Below are 16980 nucleotides of genomic sequence, written 5' to 3' on the forward strand. Positions count from 1 at the left end.
CAAATAAATGGCCATATGATTGGCAGCACAGATTCAGACAGCAGACTATCCACATGGAAATACCACTGTATGAACAAATTATATTCTCAGGCCTACTGCAAACAGTGCCAGCAAAGTGGAGGAGATTTTACCTGATCTCCTCCCATGGAGATTCTCCATGTAAAAACTGAGCCATGACGTCAATCTTAGATCCAAAGCATGTCAATTCTTTCTGCGGATTCTCAGCGCAGATTTCAGCAATTCCAAGGTAGAGGGGTGAAACACGAAGCAAAAGGTGCATTTTATACATGCAGAGTCTGCAGTGGAAAGATCTGTCCGTGTGCAGGTACCCTAGAGGGTACAATTTAGGGGGAGAATCAGGATTGTAAGGTGAGTAGAAAGAATTGAAGCGTGATGTCATGAGCTAAGAAATAAATCATTTCTGAAGCGTGATATCACAAGCTGATATAAATAATTTTCTGTAGCTCAATGATCTATCCTCTCATCCTCATTAATGTACATATATAGTATCAATATTCATAAGAAAGAGAAATGTACAGAATGAATGGCTGTCCACTGGAGGCCCAGATGTGCAGTACACAACACTTACATTATGCAGAGAGACGGAATGGCTTTGTGAATCGCAAGTAAAAGTTTCCCAGTTTTCTTCATTGTTATCTGAAAAAGCTTTGGGGTCATTTTGTTGAAGATCCTATAAAACAGATCATAAAGGACACTTTAGGGCTACAGGAGGAAACAGACATACAGATCCAACACACACCGTGCTCATGAATTACGAGATCTAAAGCTGCGTAAGTGCATATACAGAACGTACGGCAGAAATGGAGGATCAATCTATGAAAACGTCTCATGAATGATAGCTGATGACTGATGTCTTCTACTGGTCACATCGGATTTCTTCAGCTAGTTGTTGGCTTATGTCTGATGTGATAGGTTGACTTAGGGTTTCTGCTCAAGTATTCTGTATTCTCTAGTTATCTGCCCATGCTTTCGCATTACATTGGAACGCTAAAGAGGCTGGACATTCAGCACCGAGGCATGCCTTCTTCATGCCAACTACAATTTTCTAAAATTGTACTGAACATGGCATTGATAGCTATAAAATATGCATCCTTTCATTTCTGCCCCAATAATTTTTTGGCTTTGTGGTAAGTGGTGAACAGATTATATCTAAGGCCTTCATCAATTTACAGCTTAAAGGGAATCTGTCACCAGGAAATTCAGTTAAGGCCTCATGTATCCTTTATGTGGCCAGCAAATCCCACAAAATCCAGATGCAGTCCGTGTGCCATCTGCAATTTTTTTGCCAACCCATTAACTTCAATCTTTTTGCAGAACGGACATACGGATGCGGATGATGTGCGTGTGTTCCCCATCCGTATGTCCAATTTACAAAAATAAAGATAAAACACGACCTATACTTGGGCGCAAAATGTGGACCACGGACCCATTCAAGTCAATGGGTCGGCAAAACAATGTCGATGCGACAAGGACGGTAGCCACATTTTGCGAACCGCAAAATACATGCTGTCATAGGCCTAAACCAGGCACAGTGCCTTGTAGCGCTAGCTCAGCTGAATGTACCTTTCACTTAGCGATCCATTGCGTCATTCTGGAGGGAAAAGTACTTGAATATGTGGCTAAATGATACTAAGTGGTACTGTGGTAAAAAGTACTTGAGTATTTGGCTCACTGGTTTTCTCTGCTGCACTGGGGTAGTAGGACTGAATCCAATCGGTAAAGTGCCTTCATGGAGCTGGAATCTCACCTGATGCTCTTGTCTATAGAATCAACCCTATTAAAATCAGGCATACCGCTGGATACGGTTGATCCTGGTAATTAAAATGATACCCGTATACCGGTTGCGGCATTTCGGAAGAAAAACATTTTTTTCTTTTCTATTCTTTATGCAAAATGGGGTTTCAAGGCACAAAAGGTGTGTGGTCAGTGCTGAAACGCTGAGATATACAGAGGAGCTAGGCTCCAGCCCTTTCCTTGGTTTACTGAATTCAGAATTGATCCTGCTGACAGCAGCCTGGTAGACCCTCTTAGCATATCTAATGGATGCTCTAAGGAAATAAAAAAGATAACAAAAAATATATATCTACTTTCCAGGGAGATGGCAACTATGTCTATTAAAGCGGTTGTCCAGTTTCAGGAAAAAAACAGACACTCCACCAGATCAACCTGCAAAAATGAACAGGTAAGGTCTTACCTAACAGATCCAGCACCACCGATCCTGTTCTCCTGGCTGGGTTCTATTTACTCAGCTGCAGTGGTGACATCATGGCGAAAACACTTGACTGCTGCAGGCAATCATTGGCCTTAGTGATGCACCCAAAGAGGTCATTGGCTGGCTGCAGCAGTCACACCAACTAGAGTGACTGTGTGGGATATTTTAGCTAAGTACTTACCTGTTTATTGCAGGTTGATCCAGAGGGCAACCCGGTTTAACCCCTCTAACCTTGTAAATACCATCTGCACTGAGACACAAATATATGGAAAGACTAGCTTTTCTGAAGCCATATCTCTCGGCTCTCGCTTGCTAATTTAGGGGTTCTTGCAGTAAAAATATTCTAAAGCAGCACCTGGATCTGAATACTTTTGGAACTGCATGTAATTAAAAATTTTGCATAGCCACTGAGTTATTCAATAAAATGTCTCTGTATAGCGCCACCTGCTGTTTTTTTCTTTTCTTATTTCTTTGTCCTGCTCAATGAAATGGCCGCACATGCTCAGTTTCATCTTTAAACTATCTGCTGAGCTGTGATAGGGAGAACATGGACACACACCCTGAGCTGCAGCAGAAAAGACACCCCCGTCTCCCCTTGAGCTGTCAGGTTGATATCAATCTAGTAGAGCAATGAATAGGGAGATCTCTGGATCCACGTGAGGTACAGGGCCATTACACAGTCCGTCGTGTTGTGCGCAAGTGTAATTACAAGGAATGTATTAGTGACGGATCCGGCATTCAAATTGCCGCATTGACGGATCCGGTATTCCGGTCAGCGCATGCGCAGACCTTTAAAAATGTGAAAAAAATAAATACTGGATCCGTTTTGCCGGATGACACCGAAAAAACGGATCCGGTATTGCAATGTATTTTTCAGACTGATCAGGATCCTAAAGTCTGAAAAATGCCTGATCAGTCAGCAAAAAAATGACATGCGTTTGCATACAGTTTGCCTGATCAGGCAGGCAGTTCAGGCAACGGAACTGTCTGCCGGAACCAAACAACGCAAGTGTGAAAGTACCCTTATTTATAAAATAGAGGTGAAGTTCCAAAATGTCACTTTCCTGGAACACATCAAGGGTTAACAAAAAAAAAAAAAAAAAACTCAATATTGATTACCCTGATTCTGCAGTTTGCAGAAACGTCTCATATGAGGTCGTATACCACTGTTTGGGCACACGACAGGGCACAGAAGGCAAGGAGCGCCATATGGTTTTTGGGCGGCAGATTTTGCTGGAATGGTCTTTGGGCACCAGGAGAATATCTCCCCACAATTTGCTACCCACTTTCTCTGAATACAGTAAGACACTGTGGTCGTAAACTATTATTTGAGGATACGCCAGGGCTCAGAAGGGAAGGAGCAGCATCTGGATTTTCTAACATGGAATTTTGTGTCATGGTTTTTAAGAGCGATAACTTTTTTTTATTGAGTTGCGTGAGGGCTTATTTTGTGCGGGACAAGCTGTAGTTTTTATTGGCACCATTTTGGGTTACATTTGGCTTTCTGGTTGCTTTTTAATCTCATTTCATGGGAGGTGAAGTCACAAGAAAAGCTGTTTGGTGTCATTTTTCTATTATTTTTTTTATACCATTTACTTGATGGGGTAGATCATGTGATATTTTTATAGATCAGGTCATTACGGACGCAACGATACCAAATATATATACACGATACCATACAAGACCTCTGGGAATATTTAACTTCACTTTTTATTTTTTTCACCATTGATTTCTCCTATAACTGGGGCAGACACCCCCTACAGAGGCTGTACAGCATAATACTATACTGTACAGCCTCAGTGCAGGGCCGATCGAGGTCTATGGAAGACCAAACCGCTCCTGCACTCTCCCGGCCGCCACATGATCAGCAGGCCGGGACAGGAAGCGGCATAGTGTATACAGCGATCTAGAAGGCAGGGACACCTAGGCACGGTCCCTGCCTTCTCTATGGGGGTACCCTGCTGTCACTGACAGCGGGCCCCTCGCTCGGCAGCTGCATGATTAGTGTGCAGCTGCCATCTCTGAAAGGATGTTTCAAAACGTCCGATCAGAGATAAACCTGACCGACCAAGGACATTTATAGTCAATGGGCGGTCGGGAAGTGGTTAATAACATATCTTGCATTGAAATATGGAGGAAAAATATTTGTGGGGTGAAAAAATAAATAATAATAATAATTTTTAGAGTTTTGTTTTAATAGCATTCTCTGTGTGTGAAAAAAAAAGACATGACAACCTTATTCTGTGCGACAGTATGATTACAGAAATACCAAATTTATATACTTTTTAATGTGCCGACATTTAAAAATAAAAAGCTGTGAAAGTAAATTATCTTTGCATCGCCATATTTGACATTCCAAACTATTTTATCTTTCCATCAGAGCTGTGTGTGTGTGTGGGGGGGGTGATTTGAATGTCATATTTTTCAAACTTTTTTTTATTATAATTTATACTAGTATAGTGTATATACTGTGGGATTTTTACAGGTTCCCATTAAGCCCTGCCACAGGCAGTCACCTATGGCAGGCATCTAAAACACTGGTCTTAATGAATGACCCCCAATGTGATCACTATATAAACCCAATGCTTCCACTAAAGACAAGAGCTCACTTTATTGACTTGACATATGCCAAGTTACAGAATCTGTAATCTGTCCAACCAGTCCTAAATGTAATATTAAAATGTGTTTGGGATGGCTCACCCTCCGACTGGCAGTGAATGGGTGCTCCCTCTAAAAAGATACGCCCCAATCTTTAAAGAGAACAATTTAAATTTAATGGATAGTTCCGGAGGTCCTCATTGGTTTGTTATTTGCCAGCCATGTTTTATATGGTTATTTCTAGATTGTACTACCTCTGAATCACTTGTGAGGCCAGTTGTTGGCCATTACATTTCCTTTGTATGTGTATTGGATATACTTACTATATCATTCATTTATATGCTTCAATAAAATAATGATTGAACCGTAAATTTTGTGGATAGAGGGGCACACCTACATCCGACAATACTGGCCAAGGATGGTACTAAATATTTATTAATACATATAGATCAATTGTGGTACCTATGTAAAATACTACTAAAATGACATACTATCAAAATGACATAAAATGACATAAAATAATATTGTATGCATACATGAAAATTGATTAAAAATAAATGCAATCAAGAGTTTCGAATTATCGTGCCTGGCGTGGCGTCCCACGTGGTGCGGCACCGAAGGTCTTAACTTCAATGATATCTTCAATGATATCTTGAGGTGAGTACTCACCTCAAGATATAATTGAAGTTAAGACCTTCGGTGCCGCACCACGTGGGACGCCACGCCAGGCACGATAATTCGAAACTTCATCACTACAAACTGTGAGTAATACCTGCTGGATCAAAATCGCAGTGTACTAGTAGATGAATGTACTAAAGCTGCGACAATACAGCTGATAAATCGAGAGGAAAATATCCTCATTTGCAAAGGTATTAACCATATTGTAACTTCTTTCATTGAAAAGTCGTTGTAAAAAACTGCCGACACAGAGGAACCACTCACTCCACAGGTGCACTTAAATCCGAGACCTGACAATAACACATTCGCCTAGTCCAGTGGTCGGCAAAGTGCGGCTCGCGAGCCACAAGCGGCTCTTTAGACACTTCTATGCGGCTGCATAGCAATAATCGAATCGCGAATAAATCGAATAGCGAATAATCGATAAATGCGATTTTGCGAACCCGAAAATTATATATGAAGAGGCACATAACTGGCTTTGTGTGTGAAGTTTTTTTACTACTGTCTGAACTCTGAAACAAGCTCTCTCCTATTGATAATATGGCCAGCCTCTGTACTCACTGTCACTATGAATGCACTGCAGCGAGCGGCTTCCGGTGCAGCTACATCACTTCTGGGTATAGAAAAGTGGCAGAACACCGGCCCGCTTGCTGCAGTGCATTCATAGTGAAAGTGAGTACAGAGGCTGGTGATTTTATCAATAGGAGAGAGCTTGTTTCAGAGTTCAGACACTAGTAAAAAAAACTTTACACACAAAGCCAGTTATGTGCGCAGTTTAGGACACATGAGGGGACACATAGGGCCATGAGGGGGACCAGCATAAGATGCTATATATGTGTCTTATGCTGGCCCCCCTCATGGCCCTATGTGTCATAGCACACATCCCTGGCCCTGCCTATAACAGTGCCATCCACAGAGCCACCCCATAACAGTGCCATCCACAGATCCACCCCATAACAGCGTCATCCACTGGTCCCCCATAAGTGTCCTCCACAGAACCCCCACATAACAGCGTCCTCCACAAATCCTTCACATAACAGCGTCATCCACAGATCCCCCACATAACAGCGTCATCCACAGATCCCCCACATAACAGCGTCATCCACAGATCCCCCACATAACAGCGTCATCCACAGATCCCCCACATAACAGCGTCATCCACAGATATCCCCCATAAATGCATCATCCACAGATATCCCCCATAAGTCCGTCATGCACAGATATCCCCCATAAGTGCGTCATCCACATTACATCCACATCTGCAGACAAGTTTAATAAAAGTAAAAAATGATAAAGATAAAATGAAATAATAATCAAGATCCAAATAAAAGAAAGTACATATAAAAGTAGGGATGTCCCGATACCGATATCGGTATCGATACCGGGCATTTGCACGAGTACATGTACTCGTGCAAATGTCCCCGATACCACTGCCGATACCTGTGCGCCGCTTCTATGTGTCCGTCCCCGGCCCCTGCATCTCCCACAGCTAACAGCTTCACAGGCAGCAGCAGGCAGTGTAATAGGAGCCTAGAGTGGAAGCTAGCCCCGCCCCTCCCCCCTCCAACCAATCAGAGGCAGCCAGCACTGACTCACAGCACAGGGAGCGTAGTGCAGGGACTCAGAGAATCGCCTGACAGTTTATTAGTTAAAAGAATCCAATGAGTCACAGACTGTGTCACCGAGTCCCTGCCAGGCTTCCTGCTCTGCGGCTCCCTGTAAGTCCGTCCGGGGGAAGGGGGGGCATTATTAGCATAGCATGTAGTGGGGCTGTGTGTGTACAGGGTGCATGTAGCAGAGCAGGAAGTCTGGGGTGACACAGTCTCTGACTCATTCGATTCGTTTTAACTAATAAACTCTCAGACGATTCTCTGAGTCCCTGCAATAACTATAATTACATCACAGTCTGCTCCACCGCATTCACTGCAGCAGAGCTGTGTTTGCCAGGAGCGAGTCCCTCTAAAAGTGATAGTGTCTGTCTTCTATGGCCCTGGTCCTTCCCTTCCTGCCTGCAAGCTGCACATGGATCTCTAAAAGCAGGCATTAGGGCAAGAAGAAATATACATTACTGTATGATGGCCACAAGACTATTATACTGAGGAGGGAGGGGCTTCAAAAATTGTTTTCCTGACTCCTTACAGTATAGCGTCTCCTTGTGGCCGCCCCCATACAGTGTAACGTCTCCTTGTGGCTGCCCCCCATACAGTATAACGTCTCCTTGTGGCTGCCCCCCATACAGTATAGCGTCTCCTTGTGGCTGCCCCCCATACAGTATAACATCTCCTTGTGGCTGCCCCCCATACAGTATAACGTCTCCTTGTGGCTGCCCCCATACAGTATAACATCTCCTTGTGGTTGCCCCCATACAGTATAACATCTCCTTGTGGCTGCCCCCATACAGTATAACGTCTCCTTGTGGCTGCCCCCATACAGTATAACGTCTCCTTGTGGCTGCCCCCATACAGTATAACGTCTCCTTGTGGCTGCCCCCATACAGTATAACGTCTCCTTGTGGCTGCCCCCATACAGTGTAACGTCTCCTTGTGGCTGCCCCCATACAGTATAACGTCTCCTTGTGGCTGCCCCCATACAGTGTAACGTCTCCTTGTGGCTGCCCCCATACAGTAAAACGTCTCCTTGTAGCTGCCCCCCATACAGTATAACGTCTCCTTGTGGCTGCCCCATACAGTATAACGTCTCCTTGTGGCTGCCCCATACAGTATAACGTCTCCTTGTGGCTGCCCCCCATACAGTATAACATCTCCTTGTGGCTGCCCCCCATACAGTATAACGTCTCCTTGTGGCTGCCCCCATACAGTATAACGTCTCCTTGTGGCTGCCCCCATACAGTATAACGTCTCCTTGTGGCTGCCCCCATACAGTATAACGTCTCCTTGTGGCTGCCCCCATACAGTATAACGTCTCCTTGTGGCTGCCCCCATACAGTGTAACGTCTCCTTGTGGCTGCCCCCATACAGTATAACGTCTCCTTGTGGCTGCCCCCATACAGTATAACGTCTCCTTGTGGATGCCCCCATACAGTATAACGTCTCCTTGTAGCTGCCCCCCATACAGTATAACGTCTCCTTGTAGCTGCCATACAGTATAACGTCTCCTTGTGGCCCCCATACAGTATAACGTCTCCTTGTGGCTGCCCCCATACAGTATAACGTCTCCTTGTGGCTGCCCCCCATACAGTATAACGTCTCTTTGTGGCCCCCATACAGTATAACGTCTCCTTGTGGCTGCCCCCATACAGTATAACGTCTCCTTGTGGCTGCCCCATACAGTGTAACGTCTCTTTGTGGCCCCCATACAGTATAACGTCTCCTTGTGGCTGCCCCCATACAGTATAACGTCTCCTTGTGGCTGCCCCATACAGTGTAACGTCTCTTTGTGGCCCCCATACAGTATAACGTCTCCTTGTGGCTGCCCCCATACAGTATAACGTCTCCTTGTGGCTGCCCCATACAGTGTAACGTCTCTTTGTGGCCCCCATACAGTATAACGTCTCCTTGGAATGTTATAGTTCTGTTTTTGGGCCTTTTGGTTGGTCAGTGGTCAGAAAATACATGTGTGTGTATTTTATTGTTAAAATTAGTATCGGTAATTGGTATCGGTGAGTACTTAAATAAAAGTATCGGTACTCGTACTCAGTCTTAAAAAAATGGTATTGGGACATCCCTATATAAAAGTATGTAAAAACACACTCTGGGCTCATGCCGACGAATGTAAGGGCGCCGTGCCTGTGCTGCGGACCCATTCACTTGAATGGGGTTCGCGATCCACATCCGACTGCCCGCACCGCAAAAAAGTAGCGCATGCTGAAGTGAATGGGTCCATGATGCGGGCTGCACACGGCCGTGTGCAGCCCGCATCATGGACCCATTCACTTCAATAGGTCCAGTATCCGGGATATGAGTGCCACAGTGTGCTTCCGTGGTGCTTCTGGCTGTGCCTCCGCACCGCAAAAAAGTAGTGCATGCGCTACCTTTTTGCGGTGCAGAGGCAAAGCCAGAAGCACCACGGAAGCACTCTGTGCCCGTGTATTGCTGACCCGCCCGATGCGGCCTGCAATATGGCAACGGCGGGCACACGGTCGTGTGCATGAGCCCTAATAGTCCTCACTGGTACTGTTGACGCAATATTTTAGGTTTTAAAAATGTGGCTCTTGAAAGAAATTTCAATCGTAGTTTTGGCGATATTTGGCTCAGTTGACAAAAAAGTTTGCCCACCACTGGCCTAGTCTATTAAGAATTTAGTAGACTGTAGGCTACCACAACGTGCATATTGAATACCCCATTTGGTTGCATTTATTTTAATCAATTTTCATGTATGCATACAGTATTATTTTATGTCATTTTAATAGTATATCATTTTAGTAGTATTTTACATACAGTAGGTACCACAATTGATCTATATGTATTAATAAATATTTAGTACCATCCTTGGCCAGTATTCTGTGTAATTCGGATGTAGGTGTGCCCCTCTATCCACTAAATTCCTAAAGGAAATGTGTCACAAAAATTTTATCTGCCAGTTAGGACTCGTTCACACGGCCGTATGAACGGATCCGCACCCGTTCCGCAATTCTGCGGAAGGTCTGTAGATCCATTAATTTCTATGGGCCCTCAAAAGATGCGGACAGCACACAGTGTGCTGCCTGCATCCGTTATTCCGTACCGCTTCGCAGAAAAGATAGAACATGTCCTATTCTTGTCCGCAATCACGAACAAGAATAGGCATTGTCTATTATAGTTGCAGCCATGTGCGGTCTGCAAATTGCAAAACGCACATCACCGGTATCCGTGTTCTGCGGATCCACAAACTGCAGATTTGCAAAGCACTAAGGCCGTCTGAATGGGCCCTTAAAATACGATAGTAACACACATCTTTTATTTCTAATCTCTTTTTATTTTCAGATTTTTTTATTTTATTTCCTGAACAGGATTATGGGGGGCGGCTATCTTGCTTGAACTATTCTTAACGCCATTTAGAAAGCACTAAGAAAATTGCTTTTCTGGCAGTCACATGGTCCAGAGACACAATGGACAGGAGGCGACCCTTTTACTTACATGAGAGAGTTTTGTAGGCATGCTCTGTGACCTGTTCAGAAGTCCTTGTACAAGGAAAGACTAGATAAGCTTTGACAATCACTTAGGCTGGGTTCAGACCTGAGCGCATTGTATATGCGCGTTTAACGCGCGTTTTTGTCGCGCGTTTTTATGTGCGTTTTTTGCAATAGTAGACGCGCGTTTGTGTGATTGACTGCAGTGTCCTATGGCCACAAACGCGCGTCAAAACGCCCCAAAGAAGCTCAAGAACTTGTTTGAGCGTAGGGCGTTTTTCAGCGCGTTCAAACGCTCAAGTGAGAACCAGGGCCATAGGGAAGCATGTGTTGAGCGTTTTACAGCGCGTTCAAACGCGCTGTAAAATGCTCAGGTCTGAACCCAGCCTTACTGTGAACAGTGGATCCCGTACATCAGAAGAACAGAAGAAAGGATGCAGTATATTTTTTTTTTTTTTTTTTTTGTATGTCTAGTAAAACAGATCTCAGACAGAAATGGCTCAAACGGATGCCAAAAGTGCATAACTGATGCACAGGATCTTTTTTTTTTTACAAGATCAGAGGGAGGGAAACATAAGCGTGATGTGAACGCTCCCTAATCCTGCCTGTAATGATATCACCTCTGAGTATCCATAAGCAGATCTTTTAAAATATGCAAATCACTTCACTACCAGCAAGTAGGGCGTCTACTTGCTGGTAGCCGCCGCAAAAAAACGCCCCCTCCTCCTGTTGATTGACAGGGCCAGCGAGCGCTCTCCTCCTCCGGCTGGCCCTGTCAGCATTTCAAATCCCGCGCCTGTCTTCATTCGGCGCAGGCGCTCTGAGAGAAGGAGGCTCGCCTCCTCAGCACACCCTGAGTGCACCTGCGCCGAAGACGTCACCGAAAGAGCCTCCTTCTTTCAGAGCGCCTGCGCCGAATGAAGACAGGCGCGGGATTTGAAATGCTGACAGGGCCAGCCGGAGGAGGAGAGCGCTCACTGGCCCTGTCAATCAACAGGAGGAGGGGGCGTTTTTTTGCGGCGGCTACCAGCAAGTAGACGCCCTACTTGCTGGTAGTGAAGTGATTTGCATATTTTAAAAGATCGATTTTTAAGGAAAAGAAGCCACAGCCAAAAGTAAGAGCCCTATATAGGGCATAATCGTTAAATAAGGATTTTAACAAGCCCAAAAAAAAAAAAAAAAGTGTTTTGGGGGTGACAGAAGCCCTTTAAACATAAGAACGCAATTTGAACAATAGATCATTTTCTGACACATTCACTTTAACACTTACCTCAATGGTGGCAAACTCGCTGTAACACTTGTGAAATTTCAGATACCATTCCACGGTAATATCTGTAGGACTTGCACACTCAAATTTGTCAACTGTTAAAGGAAAGTTAAGAGATTATTTTAGAAAACTCTTATTAAAACTACAGATTAATCCTACCACTAGTTAAGGTCATGTTCACACCTGCAGAGCCTTCTGATTTATAATGGTATCTGTCAGGGCTGAATTGCGGCATCCATTGTTTTGATAAGAAAAATATCGCCACGTGCGGCATAATCCCTCCCTGTAAATCTGAATACAGCCGCTAGCAGAAAAGTGAAGATAGCTTAAATGGGGGGGGTTGTCTAGCAAGCAATTAAATAAATCACACCGATTCCCCACCACTACTGTTTTGAAGCTTTCCAGGTCTGCCATCAGTCTCTCCTTCCTGGTCCCTCTCGACACAGGACAATGATGGCCCACCTCAGTGACTGGCTGAATGGTCATATTTCCTGTGTTGTGTGGGATCAGGAAACACAGACTGGCAGGCGACCTAGGAGGCGTTGGAATGGAGGTTGCAAGGGAAGATTTTTTTTTTTTTAAGCCATTCTGACTAGTGATGAGTGAACTTGTGTTTATAAGTTCAGCATACAGGTTCGGGTTATCTAAGAATCCCGTTATGGATTCCGCTACCATGGACTATAACGGAATTCTATGACGGGATGCACCATGGAAGTCTATAAGAGGTATTCTGTATTGCATGCTGGCCATAGACTTCTATTATGACAGAATGCCTCTTATAGGCTTCCATGGTGCATGCAGTTATAGAATTCCGTTATGGTCCGTGGTAGCGGAATCCATAACGGGATTCTTAGATAACCGCACCTGTACACCGAACTTGAAAACACAAGTTTGCTCATCACTAATTCTGACCCTTAAGAAAAAATTTTAAGGTAATAGCAAAAGTTAAAGGGGTTGTTCATCCTCTGGGATCTTTTGGAAGACCAACCCTGTGGCCGGACCTGTGAAGTGATTAGTGAAGCATACTTACCTGCTCCCTGATGTTGGGTCGATTGCTCCTTTGCTCCCCTGCAGCAATCAGGTAGTCCACTGTCAACATCATGTTTGGCACCCCCGCAGTGGTAACCTGCACCCCTTGTGTCACATCAATTGGTCATGCAACACAAGGGGGACAGGTCATCGCTGTGGCCAATTAACAACCCCATTTAATATTGGTGGGGTCAGCCTATATGTAATGTTCCAGGCCTCTCTTTGGGGTGTTTTGTAGCTTGTAAAGCCTCTTTTACAACACTGGTGTCTATGACTGTCAGTGTTTAATCTGTGAAGGTGTCCGTGGTTCCGTTTTTTGCCCTCTCTGAAAATTGGTTTAAGAGAATCTCCTACTAATGATCAGTGAAAACTATTGACAAAGGCCTCATGCACACGACCGTTGTTCTGGTCCGCATCCGAGCCACAGTATTTGTGGCTCGGGTGCGGACCCATTCACTTCAATGGGCCCGCAAAAGATGAGGACAGCACTCCGTGTACTGTCCGCATCCGTTGCTCCGTTCCATGGCCCTGCAAAAAAAAATATAACATGTCCGTTTTGCGGACAAGAATAGGCATTTCTACAATGGGCCGCCTGTTCCGTTCCGCAAATTGCGGAAGGCACATGGGCGGCTTCCCTGTTTTGCGGATCCGCAATTTGCAGACCGCAAAAAAACAGAACGGTCATGTGCATGAGGCCAAAAAAGGATGCCATCAAGGACCAAAGTAGTGCACATCTCCGTTGTTTTATCACAGACCCAACAACTTGTGGAAAATCACTGATGTGTGAATAAACACATTAAAGCCAAAGGATCTGTGTGCTGTCCGTGAGGAAAACATGGACATGTGAAAGAGGCATAAAAAGGTGAGGGCTGTAATGTTGCATGTAAGCTAAGGCCTCATGCACGACTGTGTTTTTTGTCCGCATCTGATCTGCATTTTTTTGCGGGTCGGACCCATTCACTTCAATGGGGCCACAAAAGATGCAGACAGATGCATCTGTATGTCCACTCCATGGCGCCCGCAAAAATAAAAAAATAGAATATGTCCTATTCTTGTCCGTTTTACAAACAAGGATAGGACTTATCTAAAGATGGCAGGACGTTCCGTTCCACAAAATGCGGTAGACACACGGCCAGTATCAATGATATGCTCTACTGCCATTCATCCTACGTACCCCAAAAGGGAGCTTTCAGTCCACATGAAACCATTGCAGTTACTCGACAGGACATAAAATAATGATCACAACACAAAGCATGGTACTTACGTTTAAGATGTATGTTTGTATGGTTGAACAATATCTTTCTGAAAAAGAGAGGCTTGTCACCCTAAAAAAGAAAAAGACAGAATTTTGAGACGCAGATCCTGACAGCACATAAAAAAATAGCATCCTATAGCAATCAGAAGAGGGTGTATAAAGCCCTTCAGGATCCTCCATCCGTCTGCCATTTGCAGATCCTGTAAACCATATATTCCACAGGGGTGTATTCACACTGCACATCAGTGGTACATGTGAGGAGGAATTCCTGGCATATGCATCCAACAGATGTCTCCAAGATATGCCACATGAGGCATAGGTCATGTTGGAAAAAAGAAAAAACATGCGCCATTTATGCTGTCTGTACAGTGGAAAAAAAAGGTTTACCAACACATACCCGCTGCACAGGAGAATGGGGCCTACGGGTAGGTTTAGCATACACGCGGGAAGCTTGCTTGGTGTATATATTAAACTACGGTCCAACTGTACACTGGAAAGCAATTCCTGACAAAATGTGCAATGACGGTCCCCACCAGCAACCCCACAAGGCCAGAAATCAGAGTTGGGGCTCATGCACACGACTGTTGTTTTGCGGTCCGTTTTTCACAGATCTGTTGTTCCGTATCTGAGGTTTTTTTTTTTCTCCGATTTAAGTCCTCTTCTGTTCCGTTATTCCACAACACATATCTGTATGGTTTCTGTATGAGATCCGTTTTTTGTGGATCGGAAACAGTAACTTATTAATCACCAAACAAATGAGCAATATGGGCTGGGCATAGCATTTCTACAGTATAGATCCGCAAAATACAGATGTGTTCCGTGTGCGTTCCGTATTTTTTGCGGACCCATTGACTGGAATGGGGCCTCGGACCGTGATTTGCGGAGAATAATAGGACATGCACTAGTTTTTTGCGGAACGGAAATACGGAAACCTTCCATTGTTTTTGCGGACCCATTGAAGTGAATGGTTCCGCATACGGTCTGCAAAAAAACCGGGGGGACTTCCTGAGATGCAGGACACGGAGTGAAGGAGCTCCGATAACCGCTCACCCTAACTGAGCACCCGCTCAAAGAACAGCGCCAGAAGGGAGACCGGGAGTGGGGAGGAAGGTCCCCTGCATATCAAACGCATTCGGTTTATGGACCAATACCTTCTGAGGAGCGGGAGCCGAAAGAGTACACGACTTACAGGTGTGTGTGAAGGGGCAATGCTCAGCAAGATGGCGATTTCCCGCCCTTGATCACTGGAGATAGCCTCAGTCGCATTGACACAGTTTCCCACACAACAAGGTGACTCTAATGTAGCACCGGCAATTGATTATAAGACTCTAGCTATCGAGGTCGCCAGACACTTGGCACCCAACATTAGAGAGACACTTTCTAAAACTCTGACGCAATCGCTGCACAAGCTACATGAAGCAGTAGCACAGCATGACTCCCGCTTGGACCAACTCGAGCGCAGGGTGTCCTCGATGGAGGACTTAGCAGCCAAGTCAGAGAGTGATGCCCAGGAGTTGTTTAAACAAAATGGCATACTGAGGGATCGTCTGGAAGATCTGGAGAACAGATCCAGACGGAACAATCTGAGACTGCTGGGACTGCCAGAAAGTATCAAACCGCAGGCCCTCATGGATGTATGCGAGCAGGAGTTACCAACAGCTCTGGGACTAGAAGGCAGGTGCAAGGTGGAGAGAGCTCACAGAATCGGCTGAAACCCAGAAATCTGTGGCCCACGTGAGCAACGACTTAAAGAGGCACCCCCAAAACCTCGCCAGGTTATCATGAAATACCTGGATTACTCCGACAAGGAGGCAATCTTGCGGGCCTTTAGCTCCAGAAAAGAACCACTGAAGATTAGTGAACACTCAGTCCTATTATTCGCTGATTACTCAGCGCTAGTTGCACGGATGAGGAGAGACTTTAGCAAAGTATGTTCAGCTCTGTATAAAAGGCAGATCAGATTTCAACTGCAATACCCAGCCAGCCTGCGGGTGACCTTACAAGATGGCACTACACGTTTCTTCAGAGATCCACTAGAGGCTAAAGGATGGTGTCAACAACTGGGGACTAAGAGCCGAGGCGAGAGCAAGAAATTCAGATCACCTAACCTGGCAGACCGTCAGCACTCACAAGTGAACCTGGAGGAGGAACCGCTGGTGAGTCAAGATCCGAGGGTTCGGGAAAGAGACTCTCATACAGGAGACCAATGCTCGCCATAGGAGAGCACACTTCAAGAACAGATGACTGTTTGCAACAACTCAATACATTATTGAGTCTTTAGTATCCTTTATTTTATAGTATGCCACCCCAGTTAAAGTAAAAAAAACAGTTCAGATAGTTGTGCACCAGAACTGTATGTGCTAACTACATGCCATTGTATGTTTTATTTTATATTATGCCACCCCAGTTTAAGCAATGACAGCTTGGATAGTTATGCTCCAATACTGTTAATGCTTACAGCAGGCCATTGTATGGGTCAATGTGTTATGTTCAAGGGGAGGTTGCTGGTATATCAGATACCACATTGTGGAGGCAATGTCTCACTAACCTGATAGAGCCAAAGCAAACAAGTGGTGGGTGAAGTTTTGCATCTCAGAAAAAAGGAAGTCGGTAAAGAGTGTGAATTCAGGGGAGGAGGACGGTTTAAATACTACTGTTTATAAGGGGACGAAAGAGAGGGGGGGGGGGGGGAGTTATAATTTGACGGAGGGGTATCACAGTCTATCTTAACATATAGTCTCGCGGACAGATTCCACCAGTACCTTAAGGGGCATTGTGAATAGGGTGTCATAATGAAAGTGGTGTCATGGAATGTCAAAGGATTGCGATCACTGCAGAAACGATGGATGGTG

General features: G+C 44.9%; 1 protein-coding gene across 1 annotated transcript in view; it reads right to left on the bottom strand.

The window, feature by feature from the left end:
- TMEM87B (transmembrane protein 87B) overlaps positions 1 to 16980 on the bottom strand; it is a 60172-nt gene that overhangs the window by 22720 nt on the left and 20472 nt on the right. The window contains exons 2-4 of the mRNA XM_040429458.1: positions 14138 to 14198; positions 11848 to 11939; positions 590 to 691 (exon numbers count right to left, since the gene is read on the bottom strand). Of these exons, the coding sequence (XP_040285392.1) occupies positions 590 to 691; positions 11848 to 11939; positions 14138 to 14198 (255 nt within the window). The remainder of the gene's footprint in view (positions 1 to 589; positions 692 to 11847; positions 11940 to 14137; positions 14199 to 16980) is intronic.

Source organism: Bufo bufo, chromosome 4, assembly GCF_905171765.1.
Source record: "Bufo bufo chromosome 4, aBufBuf1.1, whole genome shotgun sequence".
NCBI lineage: Eukaryota > Metazoa > Chordata > Amphibia > Anura > Bufonidae > Bufo > Bufo bufo.